The 16,063-nt window shown below is 40.4% G+C and overlaps 1 protein-coding gene across 8 annotated transcripts in view; it reads right to left on the bottom strand.

Moving 5' to 3' along the window:
- Positions 1-16,063, bottom strand: part of KIF16B (kinesin family member 16B) — a 294,883-nt gene that overhangs the window by 80,674 nt on the left and 198,146 nt on the right. For 5 of the 8 annotated variants that reach the window (XR_002136070.3, XR_016018232.1, XM_019714654.3 and 2 more), the window contains one exon: positions 1,489-1,611. Coding sequence is in view for 6 of the 8 variants with exons in the window: in XM_019714654.3 (XP_019570213.3) it covers positions 1,489-1,611 (123 nt within the window). In the remaining 2 variants the exon portion in view is untranslated. Of the gene's footprint in view, positions 1-1,488; positions 1,612-8,739; positions 15,487-16,063 lie in introns of those variants that run through there. The other 3 variants (XM_074318293.2, XM_019714648.3, XM_019714649.3) reach the window with 3 other exon arrangements.

A 16,063-nucleotide genomic window follows, 5' to 3' on the forward strand; every position in this document is an offset into this window, starting at 1 on the left:
CACTGCATGTCCTCCAGTGCTGTGAGCTCTATGTTTTGGAGGATTCATATTCTGAGCTGGTGAAAGTCAGTATTTACCCTCCAATTAAAAATAAGGAAATAATACAAACACACCTTCAGAAATTATTTTTATGTATGCATATGCCATTACATGTATTTACAAAGGGAATGACACACACACACACACACACACACACACACACACACACACACACACACAATTTCCAGTGGCTGAGAAACGGAATTGAGCAGGCATAAGGCATTACGTTACAGGCAGTGCAAAGTACTGAATCAAGGACAGAGTATAACGTTAGTTATTTGCACTTTTCTCCAGGGAGACAGAACATGCATGCCTGGAGAGAGCAATGGGGGGGCCGGGGTGGACAGGGAGTGAGGAGGACTGGCGTCAGGCTCCCTCCCCTCTGCCTCCCAAAATAGCAGCTCCTTGTTTATCTGTTTTCTACAGTGTCCTTGCTCACAAGATATTTTTTGAACAAAAATCTCTCAGCTAAGAAGAAATGTGGAAACCACAGGTACTATCCAATTTCCTAATTTTATCTATGAGGCAACTGAGGCTCAGTTGCCTCATGGATAAAAGTGACTCAGCAAACTGCAGCAGAATCAGAGCCTAAATATCTCAACATCCAGATTCCTAGTCTGGTGTTTATGTGACCAAGACCACCTCTGAGAGCACCCTCACGCAGCTATATACTGGTGACTTTGGTGGACGTCATTACATCAATAACCTCGTCTATCCTAAAAAATGAAGAAGTATAATTAATCATTAATTCCTTGAGGAGAGAACAGTGGTCAACAATATTTAATGAAGTGTTATGAGTCAATGGAAATAAATTAAAAAGAAGATGAAGTCATTATTTCAGAAAGTATGATGTAACGAAACAGGCATCACTCTTCCTGAAAGCTGTATAAATCAAATAACGCCTAAAACAGATTAGGAACACTTCCTAATTAGTAATAATAGAAACAACAATAAAAACAGCAATAACTATAATTAATTATCACATACCAGACACTAGACTCAGCACTTTATATGCACTGATATCGTGTGACATAAATATTATTATTCCCATTTTCATAGGTAAGCAAATTGAACCTAAGCCCATGGGTAGGGTGACCAGCTGTCCTGGTTTACCTGGCACTACTGGGTTTTCCAGTACATGGAACTTTCAATGTTGAATTCAGGAAAATCCTGGGCCACCTGGGATGGCTGGTCACGATTTGTGGGGCTGGTGAGTGATAACTTCCACGTGTGCCTACCTCCACAACCACCACTACTTTCTACGGGATAACTTCCCTCCACATGCTCCAGTCAAGATTTGTACATACTGGTTTAAAGAAGGGAGTGACCAATACCTTACAAAACAAGATACTCACATGTAGCTTCTTCTCCTTTTACAAAAAAGACAAAGAAAGTACTGCATAGAATCAAGCATCTATTCCTCAAGAAGAGTAAAGAAGGGACACTTACCTTGACCTCAAACTCGAAGTGCTCGTCCTTTCCTTGCCCACAGAGAACATAGCGTGGAATACTAATTTTAATCGGGTCCTTCAGGTCATCTGGATTTGCTCCCAAAGAACGAGAAACCATCCTCTATCAAAGGCACATCAGAAGGGGAGAACAAAGAGAACCAAGATCACTCAATTGCAAATACCTTGCTTGGGCAGGCAGGAGAAAATGTGTTTCAGGTAGAGAAAAGAGCATCAAACCAGTAGAGTTTATTTAGAAAAATGATGGTTTCCTTTGAAAGAGAAATGTTAAATCTCTCTCATAACAAAAGACCATTTCTTTAGGTATACCATTCCCAGAAGTTAGGGCAAAAGCACTTCAAAATGTTGTTTCGCTTTGAAGTTCCTTCCAATTTATAAGAACAAGTGAAGAAAGGGACAGATTACACATTCTGACTTTCAAAGAAATCGGTCTAAACCAGATTCCTTTCTGAAAAGTCTTGATCATCTGACTTATTTTTTCTCCACAGACTATCAGATTGCCGTACATAAAGCTCCAAAAGCTGGAGATTTTATTCAAGCTTACTTCATTTTAAATTCTAGGCATTTTTATAAGCCAGTGTAGTGTGGAAAGCTCTTTAAACCACAATTAAAACAAATCCCAGGTATTTTCTTTAGGCTCCATTTGATTAATAATGAACTTGGCTCTGACAAATATTTATGGTCTGGATGGTGGGAAACCAGAGGGGTTTGAGGAAGAGGCATTATGAAAAAAATAAATCTTCAAAATGAGTTCTCTTGAGTGTGAATGCAAAGAAATCTAGGAATAACCTTATCATTTGCACTAACCTGGGGCTTTAGAAAATATAAGAAAGTATATTTTTGAAGCAGTAGCAATAATAAAATAATTACAATTACAATTGCATTTATTGAATACTTATTATATACCAAATACTTCACTTAATAGTTTATATGCATTGTTGCATTTACTCCTCACAATCCCCTATGAGGTATTAACCTTTGCTAACCCTGTTTTATCAAATGAGAGGCCCAAGACAGACTTTCGGTAACTTGACAGATGTAAGTGATAGAGTCAGGATTCGAATTCAGGCTAACACAGGGCCCAACTACGGCATCACTATGCCATACTGCTACAGTGAAATTTTAAAATAATTTTATCCATCAGAGATAAACTGAGTTAATGAACACTTCAACATCAACAGAATTTAAGATGGGAACTCCATGATTATGCAGTGAAACCTACTATTTGACAAAGAAGAAAACAGTGGGCAATAATGCTCCATTTCTCTCAGGCAGAAAGGGGTCCTAGATCCTTGGCTCTTCAGCCAGGTTGGACATAGAGGGTCCAACCCAGCTGCTGTGTGTGTGTGTGTGTGTGTGTATGAGAGAGAGAGAGACAGAGAGACAGAGAGACAGAGAGACAGACAGAGACAGAGAGACAGACAGAGACAGAGAGACAGACAGAGACAGAGAGAGACAGACAGAGACAGAGAGACAGACAGAGAGAGACAGAGAGAGACAGGAGAGAACTGAGCTCAGATTTCTGGATGATCCAGAGGCGTATGGTTTGTCTCAGATTACTGCTTTTATCTAGCTGACAGTACAAACATTTTGGCATGACGTGACATTTCCAAAAGCTTTTATACAACCTTAATCTTTCCCTGTGTGGCTGGCCACCCAAAACAAGAACCACTAATTTTATCGCAATGGTGCCCCTAATAGCTTTGCCTGATGTCAAAAATCATAGTGGAAATTCTTAAAAAGCAAGTTTCTCAACATGCCCATGGACAAAGACCTTTCAATTCACTGGCAGTATATTTCTAAATTACTTTAAATGTAGACATTTTCTGAAACATGGAATATGTTTTTCTATTTAAAAGTGAAAAGGCAGAGAAATAATTTAGTGGTTTTATTTTTCAAAGAACACATTTAATGTTAGGAAATGTCTTTAACCTACAAATGTCATGGTTTACCTGCTCTGCTGCCTAAGCTCTGAAACCTTATATATCATGCTTAATAACTATAGTTTTCAAGTAGGAACCTAGTCTCTTTTCAAAATCTGACACAATCACTTGGGAAATCAACTTGTGGCATGTGTGTGGGCTGGGATTTGGGAGCACACTGTAACTTGGAACAACTTCAGCAGAAGGGAATGCTGCTGAAGACATTTTAAGCAACAACTAGCAATTAAAAATATGATCTGAGAAGTAAAGACCCATTTGTTCACATTCGGAAGAACCTGGATCCTCCCTACCGATTACGCCAAAGGCTGACACCACAGCTGATTTGGTAAGGCTCTTTCCTAAGATGTGAGAATGAGGAAAAGGAAGAAAGAAAACAAATCTTTCTCCTTCAATCAACAAGGAACAATGTATTACTATGTGTATTACGGTTTCTCAAAAAGGTGTGGATGACAATGTCAATAAGGGTAACACACTTGGTATTGAAACTCTACCGTTCTCAGCTTCCCTGAAGCAATCACAGAAAATGGACTCGGTATTCCATGTGGTGTTCACTTCAAAGACTCAGAGAAAGAGAAGACTCAGAATCAAATCCCAGCTGGAGGACTTGTAACACTCTCAGTAACAGTCACCCATCCCCTCTGCACCCAAGTTTTCTTGTGTCTATGGAAATGGGCATATTTACCAAATCCCAACTACATGGCAGGCACCTGACTGCGAATGAGGGAGTTTATCACCTTGTGGGACTTACAGTTTGAGTAAACTGGTAATTACAGGGGGACTGGAGAGTTGTGATGGAGGCATTGAGTGAGAAGAACTACAAATACATACGAGGTGTGATCAAACAATACGGTGACTGTTTAAATGAAAAAACTGATTACAGTAAAAGACATTCCCATTAATCCTCCTCAAAATACTTCCCCTTGCTTCAAACACATTTATCCTATTGTTCTTGCCACTTTCTGAAGCAGCTCTGGAAGTCCTCTTTTGTGAGTGTCTTTAGCTGTGCTGTCACGGATGCTTTGATGTCCTAAATCATTTTGACTTTGGGGAAGAGCCAGAAGTCGCAAGGTGCCAGATCCTGTGAATAAGGTGAACGAGGACACACCATAATTTTTCATTTGACAGAAATTGCCGTATACCAGAAGTGATAGGTGACACGGAGCATTGTCATGATAGAAGATGATTTACGGCACATTTTTAAACACACCGTCTCTCAACCATAGCTCACACCCGACTGACTGCACCGAACAAGCTGAAACTTGTCACACACTGTTTCTAAGGTTCAACACACTACTTCCTGTATTGATGATTCCTACCTTTCTGTTGGATAGCACTCGGCAGCAGCCTTCACCATATTTTGTGATCACAACGGAAAAGCTCCGTGTCATACGTCACTTCCGGTACGGCAATTTCTGTCAAATAAAAGGATTATGGTGTGTCCTCATCCATCTTATTCACCAGATCTGACACTGTGTGACTTATGGCTCTTCCCCAAAGTCAAAATGACCATGAAAAGTAAACATTTGGAATCGATTCAGGACATCAAAGCAGCCATGACAGCAGAACAAAAGACACTCACGAAAGAGGACTTCCAGAACTGCTTCAGCAAGTGGCAAGAATGATGGGATAAGTGTGTTCGAAGCAAAGGGAATATTTTGAGGGGCATTAATGGCAATGTGTCTTCTACTATAGTCAATTTTTTTTAAACATTCACTGTATTTTTTTTTTTATCATGCCTTGTACACTAGTGTCTAAATGTCCTGAATTTTACTGAGGGAGAACTACAGTCAAAACCGCCCAGGTAATAAGTAGTTAGCAAAAAAATGGAGACTTAACTTTAACTTTCTAAATGCCTTTCTTATAGGCACCCCTAGAATATACAAACAAACTGGTGTCTTTTATTGAGCACCAACTATGTGCCATGCAGAGGACCAGGTCCTGGAAAAACAAAGTAACTTTTACAAAATATCTGGAATTTCTAAAACCTTTAGGTTTTTTCAATTGCATTAAGTTTTGAATAAAGATTTTGTTTTTCCACTGGAGATGGAATACATTCTAAAGTTAGCAAATGCTACCTTAACTTTCTGTTTTTATAAGTCAACTTTCAAGTTGAGATAAGACTGTAACTGATGGTCTGGTTACTATATAGGCCCTTTAAAACTGGAAAGTTCTCTATTTCTAAGAACGTATAATTGTGAAACCAATTCCTAATAAAAAGAAAGTTGTTTGAAGCTCAGGCCTATAGACCACTTAAAGATTTTCAAAAAATCCTTGCCTTTGATAACTTGACTAGGTATATGAATTAAGCCAGGACCAGTTATCTGGGAGGAACTGGATCTTATAATATTTATACAGCTCATCTAAACCCAGGACAGCCCTTTATATGCCAGCACCTGCCTGTGTAGCTCAAGAAATGGTTCTAGATGGGATACGAGAGCCCTGCCTCAATCAGGATTGGACAGTGAAGTGTAACAGAATCCTTTGCTGAGAAAAAGGATATTTCTCTTTGTTATCTTATATGTTGGGGACTAGAAATAGTGTTAGAGTCTGCTGTTATCATTGGTGGCCACAGTTCACTTCAATTTCATAGATTTCAAAGTAAATATTAAGGGTAAAGAAATTAAAAACTGCATAAATAACTTAAAAATAAATTTGAGCATAAGTATAAACAGATAGAAGAAAAATCAAAAGAGTCTGTGTTTCCATCAAAGCACTGCTGCAATGTCAATTTTAGAAATTACTTTTGAAGTCAATTTCATGAGAAACATAGACGTCTCAGGATACAGTGTGAAAGGTTCCTGACATTTTCCTAAACTATGTTGGGCAGGAAGGAAAACTAATATAACCGTATCCTAAATTTATTTTTTTTTTATTTAAAAATAGCTATATTTTGAATTTTATACCAGGCAAGTATGTGTTATATCATATTATATCCCATTATTTATGAGAGCTTTTAAACTTCTATGTAATAATTTTACAATCAGTCACAGTTTCTCTACATGTAGCAAAGATTCTTAGACTTGGAAGGGAAGCTTATGACATCATCAGGAGGTAAAGAAACATGAAAGGCCGTATATTCAGAAGCATGTCTTACAGCCGACCTGGCATGAGTAAATACGTAGGACATTCCAAGGTACTTTAAATGCACCGTGGATTGGCTCTATTTAGAAGTAAAAGGTCAAGGAAAAGCACATAATTAGTAACTTGCATTGCATTTCTGTACATACAAATATCACCTTTTAAAATACGATAAAAAATGTTTTACTGATAGCTTTAATGAAATAATGTCCTATGTCAACAAATACTCTATTTTTCAATGGTGTTGGGGAAACATCATAGTTGAGTCCTCAGCCAAAAGCAGCAGGTAGAACACAGACTACATTTTAAATTCTCAGATTAATTAATCTTCTCTCCTTACGCAGGCTATCTCAGTCAAAAAGGGCAGATAAAAGACATTAATAGGACATGGCTTTAAGATCCCCTCAGATAACTGTCGGCAGTGCAGAGGGCACGGAACAGGGGGTCATCAATGTTTCCCCTGAATGCTCTAATTACATACCAGATGGCTGAATTCAGTGTACGCTTTCATCGTGACAAGGTCAGACCTAAGGACAACTGTCTGATCTCCTAGAGTCAAATATCCAAGCTTTGCTTGTGAAACACGGGCAAACCTCAGTTTTTATCAGATTTAACAAAATTATGAATTTTCCTGTCTCTGTTCCCGGCAGAGCTCATATTTCGAATCCCTCCTGTTTTCAACCACACGCACTACAGTGATAGCTCTAATTAGAGCTATTATGTATCGAGCATCTACTATGCCCCAGCAGTTTGAAAACCTGGGTGTGGGGCAGAGATGGTAAGGATCTGTTACATTCTCAAATATGAGCCATGTTATAAGAAACAGGGAATAAAGGTAACTTGTGTGAGCAGGTGTAAATTATGACTATGGTAAACAGCCATGTTTATATTCATCTCTAGCAGGTGAAGTCTGCCTGTGCCCAGAAGGGAACTTATGCTAATGCTGAGCTCTCCTAGAGGCTTAGTGCATACAACTGAATTGGATTCTGCTAAGACATGTGGCCACACATGCTATATGCACACCCTGACCATCCTTATCAAGGTGAGGACTTAACAGCAGCTTGACACAAAGAAATAATACTAACCTTATCTCATTTCAGAGTGAGTTTAGAACAGTCACATCAGGAAACAGAAATAAGGGTTTTCAAATGAGTATATCTTTAATTTTGATATATAACTTTATGTATAAATTACCCAGAAAACGACACCATCTTGGACATAGGTACCTGTGAAATATCTTATTTACCCTAGTGCCTTTGGGTAAATCCACGAGGTTTGGCTAACATTTGCAATCCATGATTCTTAACAGAATAAACTATTTCATCCATATAGATCTGAGTTGATCAACATTGTTTCAAGGTTTGGAAATACTGGATATCTGATGAATGTTTCAACTTGGAACTATTAAAAATGTTGCCATTTGTCTCTAGATCACCAAAGACTGGTCCCTTTAATGATCATCATTTTCAGGTAACTCGTCACTAAGTGGGTACATTTGAAAAGACGAATGGGTCTAGAGTGACTCCTTGAGAACATGGCAAGTTGCTAAGTGGCTCTCCTTGCGAAACATGACTATAGACAGTTTGGGACCACCAGGAGGGGAAACCATGTGTTCTCCCTTCTAGTTCTACAGAGTCTTTAACCATGGAAAGTACCACTTATCTTCAGTGATCGATTTTTGCTGAGCCCTAGTTTTAGTTCCAAACGTGTTGAATTCTAAGGCCTAGAAGAAACGAAAGTGTGCCTCTGTGTGGAGGCGTGGTGGTGGTGGGTGAGGGTGGTGTTCTTTATCAGGTTTCTGTAGAGCATATTATTTAACCTTCCAGCTAAAAGAATAACACTGAACATACTAGATCATTGTACTATATTCGTGCTATGACTGTACCCAGGCTTTTTGTCCATAGGAATTAAAAATGCAGAGAAGAGGGGGAAAAAAAGAAAAAAAAAAAGGCTGAGATTCGTATAAGGAAACAATGGATTGCAAAGATTTTTTTTTTCTATTTCCCTTCCCATCTTCCATCACCAGCTCAAGCCGTTGTTCTCAGTCTAGTTGTGGAGGACACGGCTCCCTGGCCCATGTTGGTATTATGAGCATTGTGCTCTACCCAGCTGAGCCAGTCGGTCGCCGGCCACCACCCGGCCGCTCACGGCAACTCACAGCATCTCTCGCTGGCTGCCAGATGCTCACTTGCTCATGGCAGCCCATGGCAGCCCATCTCCCAGTCGAGCCATTGTTCTCAATCTAGCTATAGAGGGCACAGCTCCCTGGCCCATGTGGGAATCAAACTGGTGACCTCGGTATTAGGAGCACAGTGCTCTAACCACCTGAGCCACCCGGCTGCCCCACAAAGAAACTTCCTGTAAGACAATTCTATGGGGAGGAAAAACTTATAAAGAGAGAAATAATTTTTAATGTCTAGAAATTTCAAGATAAAAATTGCAAGTCAGAAAATAATCAATTTAATAGTTCCTCCAAATATTAATTCCTAGCATAGTCATTCCTATTTTAAAAACTTAATTAAAAAAATACGCTAATCTCAAAAATAACTTGTGACTAGGAGATGACCTTGACAATGAGGAAAGAATGTATGCTCTGGAATATGAAGTTCTGGGTTTGAGTTCCAATTGTCAATCAAATGATCCTTTCTGAGTTAAATTTCCAAATATGAAATGGAGATTGATGATAACAATTCCACAATCCCGGGAGGATCACTGTGGGTCCCCAAGGAACAATGCATAGGAAAGAACATTGTACACTGAAAAACACAATACAGACAGTAGTTGGGATTGTTATTACTATAATCCACTACATCTTCAGCAACAAAACATTTTAACCAGATATTTAAAAGAAAAGGCAGAAGGACTGATTTGCAATGAATCTCTTTACTTCACGCCAAGTGGATTATTCAGTCCCATTCTTTATTAAGGCGGCTTTACAAAATTATATGAGTTCCTCCTTAACAAGAAATTAGATGGTGGTGGTTTGGAAACTGTTGTGTAAGAAACAACATAGAGACCGAAGGGTGCTGGAGGTAAAGAAGAAAAATCAGAAGAGGTAAGAGAGATAACTGTCCTCTTTGAAGGGTTGTGCTATAATACAGATTGTGGAACATACGTGTTCCAGTCTGTTATAGAAGGATACTCTGCAGATGGGGATCACAATAAGGAAAGTTATGGAAAGAATGGTCTAACAATGGGAACAGTTCCCAATGAATAAACTGCTTCAGAGGCAGACAGTGATCAGTCCATCCATGGGCATATCAAACAAAGACTGAACTAAAAAGGAAAGTGAACTAAGTAAGTTTAAATGACCTATGACATATGTCCTTTCTATGACTGAATATTTCTGTTAGGGAGAAGTCCTACAAGTTTTATCTGAATTTTACCTTCAACAGCCTTAGGAACCCTGACATAATACATCTGTGGTAGATTGAATTATTGGTCCCAATTCTTCTCTCCCTTGTAGTAGTAGTAGTATACAGTCTTAGTCATGCCATGACTTCATGGTGGATGGAGTAGACTTTATAGCTCCTTGACTTTGGACTTAGTTGTGCAACGTGTGTTGGCCAATGTGATGTTAGCAGACATGATGCATTGATTGCAGATGACCTGTAGCCTACAGCAGAGCCACCTCAACCTATATGTCAACCATCAGTGAGAAAAAAGTTTTGTTTCTTTTTTGTGTATCATTGAAATTTTGGGGGTTAGTTGTTATTTGGCAACAGCTGACTGATATAACATCTGTTACAAAAGATATATTAAGGAATGAAGCAGAATTGTGTAAGATGCATACTGGAGGCTATGTAAGTAAATTAACAAAATGACCTCATTAGAAACTGGTCTATCCAGTAAGACCACTACAGAAGCATTAATAAAAGTGCTGTAATCTATTTACCATTCAAAACTTTAAATCATCTAGAAAACAGAATGTAAATAAAAATGACCTAATTACTACTGTTGGAAGGTGTAAGTATTCTCTCCGAAGGGTGCACATGCAATTTTTAAGTAATGAGAACAGGGAGACCAACTATTTTGACATGGTCTTCAACAAAGCCTAAATAAATTCACCCTACCAACCACAAGTCTGCAAAACAGGCATCTGTGAGCAAAATGGATTTTAATTAAATTCAGATCAAATCACTGTTTCAAAAGAATGCAAAGAAGTTTTGTGTAGAATACATTAACAAGCCCTATGATGGATGAATCTTTTTTTTTTTTTTTTCTTTTTATGTAGAAACTCATTATAACTGAGAGGTTCCATTACGCTGGTTGTTGAGACTCTCATACCCGCTCCTGTATAGTAGCACTGAGGATTCAGAACTCCTGAAGAATGAGCCAGTGGAGCCAGAGGGAGGCCGCTAGAATGGAAGCCACAGTGGGTAATGGCACCAACACTACTCCACTGACTTCTACAGACATTACCACAATCTTAATTCTCACTTCATGGATGATAAATCGAATTATCGTATCGGGAACCATATTTGATCTCCAGGTAAAAAGTGTGCTTAGGTAAGAGAAGTGACATGTAAAATTTGACTGCTGGAGGCTGCTTCTTTTATGTGGTGAGCTCCGAATGTAATCCTCACTGCGGCCTACTTGCATCATAAAACAGAACTGAGAAGTTATAACGGATAATTTGGTTTTTATGCAATGCTCATATGTGCTGCATGCTCCACGTATGAACAATACTAAAGACCATAATTTATCACACAGTAGACTTACAGCTTTTTACCTGTAAGAACAAGCAAGTCTGTTTAATATTTATCACTCTTTGTTAAAATTTTGTACTAGTTATGTATTGTATGCTTTCCAAAAGCAGCATCCCTGTGCTGGCACCTTAAATTCCACTCCCTCTGTTCGTCATGATCATTAATTCTGTTCTTATCAAGGACATATGAGAAAATACTCAATGGGGCAATTTTTTCAAAAAGGTAATGTGAAATATATTAGCTAAAAAAAGTGAAAAATATGAAAATAAATTAGGTGAAATATTCTGATATTAGAAGACTTTCAGGGTTCACTTTTGAAATTTTTCCCTGGTCGAAGATCTAGTAGCCAAGAATATGACAAACTAAACAATGTCAATGATGTCCTCATCAGAGACTCAAAAGCCTTCACATATAAGGCAATAGGTGTGTACATGTGTGCATGTGCATGGAGGGGGGGCGAAAGTGGAAGTGGCAAAAGCAGGCTCCACCTAAAAACATTTGAATTCTATTACCTCAAAAAGACAAAAAGCCTCCACTTAAGCCACTGCAAACAAGGCCGCAACCACTAATGTGTGGATTCTCACACACTCTCCAATTTCTTACCTTTTCCTATTCACTTCCCCAGAACGTGGGTAGAGGAAAATATAGAACAAGTAGCTTGTTGTTCGCTCTGACAAGGGAAAGAAAAGAGCTGCACTTCTTGACCAAAGGGAGATGGTAAGTTTCCGTGTGGGTTAAGCTTTGACACTGCCCCTATCTTCGATTAGGAGTAGAAATGAAGAGGGAGCTATGACATCTATGTTGCCCACTGTCTGAAGATCTGACCAGAACAGAAAATGAGCCCCCCATGCCAGGGGGAAAATGAATGGCTTAATGGAATCTCTGACTTGCTCAACTGAAAACATAATTTGGTGAATAGCTACCCTGAGCTCGGCATGATCCTGGCTGGAAGGGGAGGGAGAGTAGATGGAGTGATAAAGATGTGTGCCTCCTTCCTGCTAAGACTCTGGAATTTAGTAGAACACACATACCCAAGAAACAGGAGCACATTGGCAGAGCAACCCAGGGTCAGGCAAAATAAAACATAAACACAACAGATGAAACTTGATTCCTTATTAGAATGCTGAACAGACGTGGATCCAAAGGAAAGAGTCAATCAGAGGAGAGAGACAGTCTGAAGAAGCCAGTTTTAAGCCTCTGACAGAGACAGAGGGCAACTAACAACTGGATGGTACATCATGACAAGAAAAGACCTACCTGAGGCGGACATGGGCATGAACTCATCTCAGAAGGGAGGCTAGCACACTGACTGGCTCAGGCCAGCAGAAGACCTTGGTCAGAGGTTATGAGTGACGGGTAGGGTGAGAGGCAAGAGTGAGGACCGACAGGGAAAGGTGCTGAGAGCCTTCGGAGGCGACGCTATATCTGATAAGACAGCATAAAGAAGTTGTTAGAAAAAGTAAGATGAGATGAAGAACCTTTCTAGGATAGAAATACAAGAGCTCAGAAAAAGAATTGGTATGCAGGGGCATGTGGCATAGGGGGAAGGTAGTCAAAGATAAACAAGTAAGGAGCTGAAATCACAGGGTTGGAAAGGAATAGTCAAGAAGTCTGAAAGGAGGAAGGGAAGGGCAATTAACTGAGAAGAAGCCATTGCAGGGCATGTGGCATCTTCATTCCACCCATTATAGTGAGGGGAGGGCATTTGAAACCCCCTTAGGAAAGCCTGATGTATCACTGCCTCGCACTGCTACAGAGCTCTCCTCATCATGGGTAAGAGAGGACGTCGAGGAAGCTCACTGCCAGACCAGGCACTTTTGTAGGCAGCACAAATTAAAGTCCGCCAGCATACGGCAGGCACAGACAGCCTGCAAGCCATCATACTGTAAGTCAGCATGAAGCTAAACACAACAAAACATTCTTTAATGACTCACAAGTAATGAGGAGGACCCAAATTTACAAGGCTGGGGTTCAAGAAAATGAAGCATTTTTCTTTTCAGTACTCATCACCTATTTTCATTTTATTATAGATATTTAAAATATTTGCATCTTCAGTTTTAGAGGTCTGCATTTTTCCAGTTTCAAATCAATTAGCTACACTGAGATATTCATAGTCCTTGATTGCATTCATAATGTTCATTTTATTAAAGCTCTCAAAAAATATGCAGAGTATTTTCACAAGTCTCCTCCCTAGAGCCTCGTCAAATGTGAGATTAGCCACAGAGCCTCGTCCTGAGAGTTGAGAGTCAGTTTCCAGACCTCAGGCGCCACATTCTGACTGCCCTGCAGACACAACGGGCTGGTGAACACCTGGACATTCTGGGCTTCGTGAGAGTACTCAGACAGACTGTTTCTTAAATTTGATGGAAGTCTGAGTTTTTGTGAGAAGACAAGCTCGACTGTTGCTAATGTTTTCTTCTCTGGAACAACGATGCACCTGAATTCACTTAAAGCACGGCATTTGATCACATCGAATCGTGTTCGTGGAGGAGGCGTGTTTAGATACCGAGAGTGTGGATAGAAAACTCGATCTTCACTCACAAGGGCAATGTGGGTGTTCAGAAGGACCAGTGACTGGCAGGGGCCTTGGCCAGAGTCACCTTCAACTCTGACCGTCGTGTAGAGCAATAACTGAACCTCCGACAGGGAAGGGATATTGACTTCCAAATTGCCATGAACAAAGTAAATCATGTCAACCAAGGTATTCTGGAATTTGGATGACAACCGAACTCCATTCGGCAAAACCAAATCAGGGACTTCTGCTTTCCAATCAAGAGAAAGCTGAACCAGATCACACTGGAGCAAAGGATGACCAGTGCAGGCAGCAGCATCAGAGTCGGGCATCAGGACACCCAGGAGGTCACGGCATATCTGTTGACAGAGGTCTTTGTTGTAACAAAATACAGTGAGGAGGAGGCTCTCTGCAGAGCTCAGGAATCGAATGTGCTGCCCGCCAAAGCCAATTTGAATCTCCCGTAGTGCAGAGAGAGACAGAGCATGAAAAACACCCACGGAGCCCAGGTGGTCATCTGACAGAACCAAGGCATATAAAGTGGAAGGAAGCAGGAGCAAACACGCTGGCTGGGGGTCAGGTTCTGCGCAGTTAGCAACAGCAAGCCAGTAAACGCCTCTGACTTTGTGCATGCCACCCAAAAGTTCTGGTACAGAACAAGCCACATGCTCAAGGAAGTCTTTTAGAGGGCACCCCTGGAGTTTCAGCATTTGATCCGGGAATTGCAAAAGGGTCTGCTTAAATGCAGAGCTGCTTCTGGCATCTTCATACTCCAGGCAGACAACTGAGCTTGGCGATGAACGCGGTCCCTCTCCAGCCACAGGGCCTAGTGCTCTGTAAGGCAATGTGCTCTCTGCTGCCCGAATGGCTGCTGCCTCCTCGCTGCTGCTGCTGCCAACCTGATGTTCTGCAGGACAGGAATGCGATTCTGATGACACCCAGTATGACTTCAAGCGCACGTCCGGGGATAAGTGTTTCACAATCGGCAGTCTTCTGATGAACGTTGTTATGTGGGAAGTGAGCCCACTGGGGTCCCACAGGCTCCCCACGTGCCTGGCTTGGCTGAGCACCTTTGTGCCAGCCTGTAGCAGGTGACTGCTGGTATCTGTATAAAGGTCTGAAAACCTGTGGTAAAAGTATCCCAATCTACTGTTTCCTTCTGTCCTAGTAATCAGTGACTCTGGAGAGCTCATGTTTTTAGCAGCTAACTCTTTCTCAGTGTGCTGCTCACTATAAAACTTGGAGGAGAGCATACTCTCCTCACTACACACAGTTTCAGAGAGAACACAGCAGAGTAACTCACTTTGTCTGGTCTGTTTGTTTCCCCTGCTGACAGACACTCCTTGGGACATATGTTGAAGCAAAGTCCAGCTGGACTGGATTCCAAAGCTGTGTTCATCTTTATGAGTCATCAGCTCACTGTAATTTTCTGACTTACCCTGAAAATATTCTGCATTGCCAGTGTTGCTTTCATTAAGAAAAAAGGTTTCAGACAGATTGAAACATCTTGGCTGAAAACCACCCATATACTCAGGACGACTATATTTGCAATCACTGTTCTGTAGCACCTCGTGTGCTGAGGGCTGACCCCTGTGCTGCTGGGTTCTCTCTCGTGATGCTGAGGAGAAAGTTGTAGGGCCTGAGATGCTCCGTGTCATGGAATCATTCTGATCCACCTCCTGTCTGCTGGAAGTGTCGGTGACATCTCTGGGCAGCAGTGGGACAAGACACCCTTTCTGTTCAAGATGTCAAAAACAGTTGAAATGGGGATGTGGTAACAGCTTTTGCGATTCTTTTGCACATGAAGATTCTTGCAGTCATTGGTTTCATTGTGTGGATTGATTCGGAGGTTAAATCAAAAGCCTAAGCTATTCTTATTGATTGATACATGATTTAAAAATATATGATAGAATTCACACATAGAACATCAATTTCCATATTAGATATATTACAAATTGCCGAGTATTGTTACAGAAATACTTTGTATGGAATTGATCCACAGTATCCATTTCTTGGTCTAATATTTAATTTACTCTAAAATAAACCCTAAGACCTTGGGGTCAGTTTTCAAAAGGTCAAATTTAGTTGTGAAAGAGTCCATGACCATATAAGAATCCATGTCCACAATATAAAAGAAATCAGGGGATACTTAACTAAAATCAGACAGAAAGCAAGGCCAAAAGAAACTGACAAATACTGCAACCAACATCATGTTTCTCTCATCTCTTGGTTTGTTTTAGGGAAATTCTTAATTGTATCTGCCCGGTGAGATTGCTGTTACCATATCTACAAACCAGCACCATGAAAGGCCAG

The sequence above is a fragment of the Rhinolophus sinicus genome, chromosome 13 (assembly GCF_057876585.1).
Source record: "Rhinolophus sinicus isolate RSI-liver-muscle chromosome 13, RSI-T2T, whole genome shotgun sequence".
Classification (NCBI taxonomy): domain Eukaryota; kingdom Metazoa; phylum Chordata; class Mammalia; order Chiroptera; family Rhinolophidae; genus Rhinolophus; species Rhinolophus sinicus.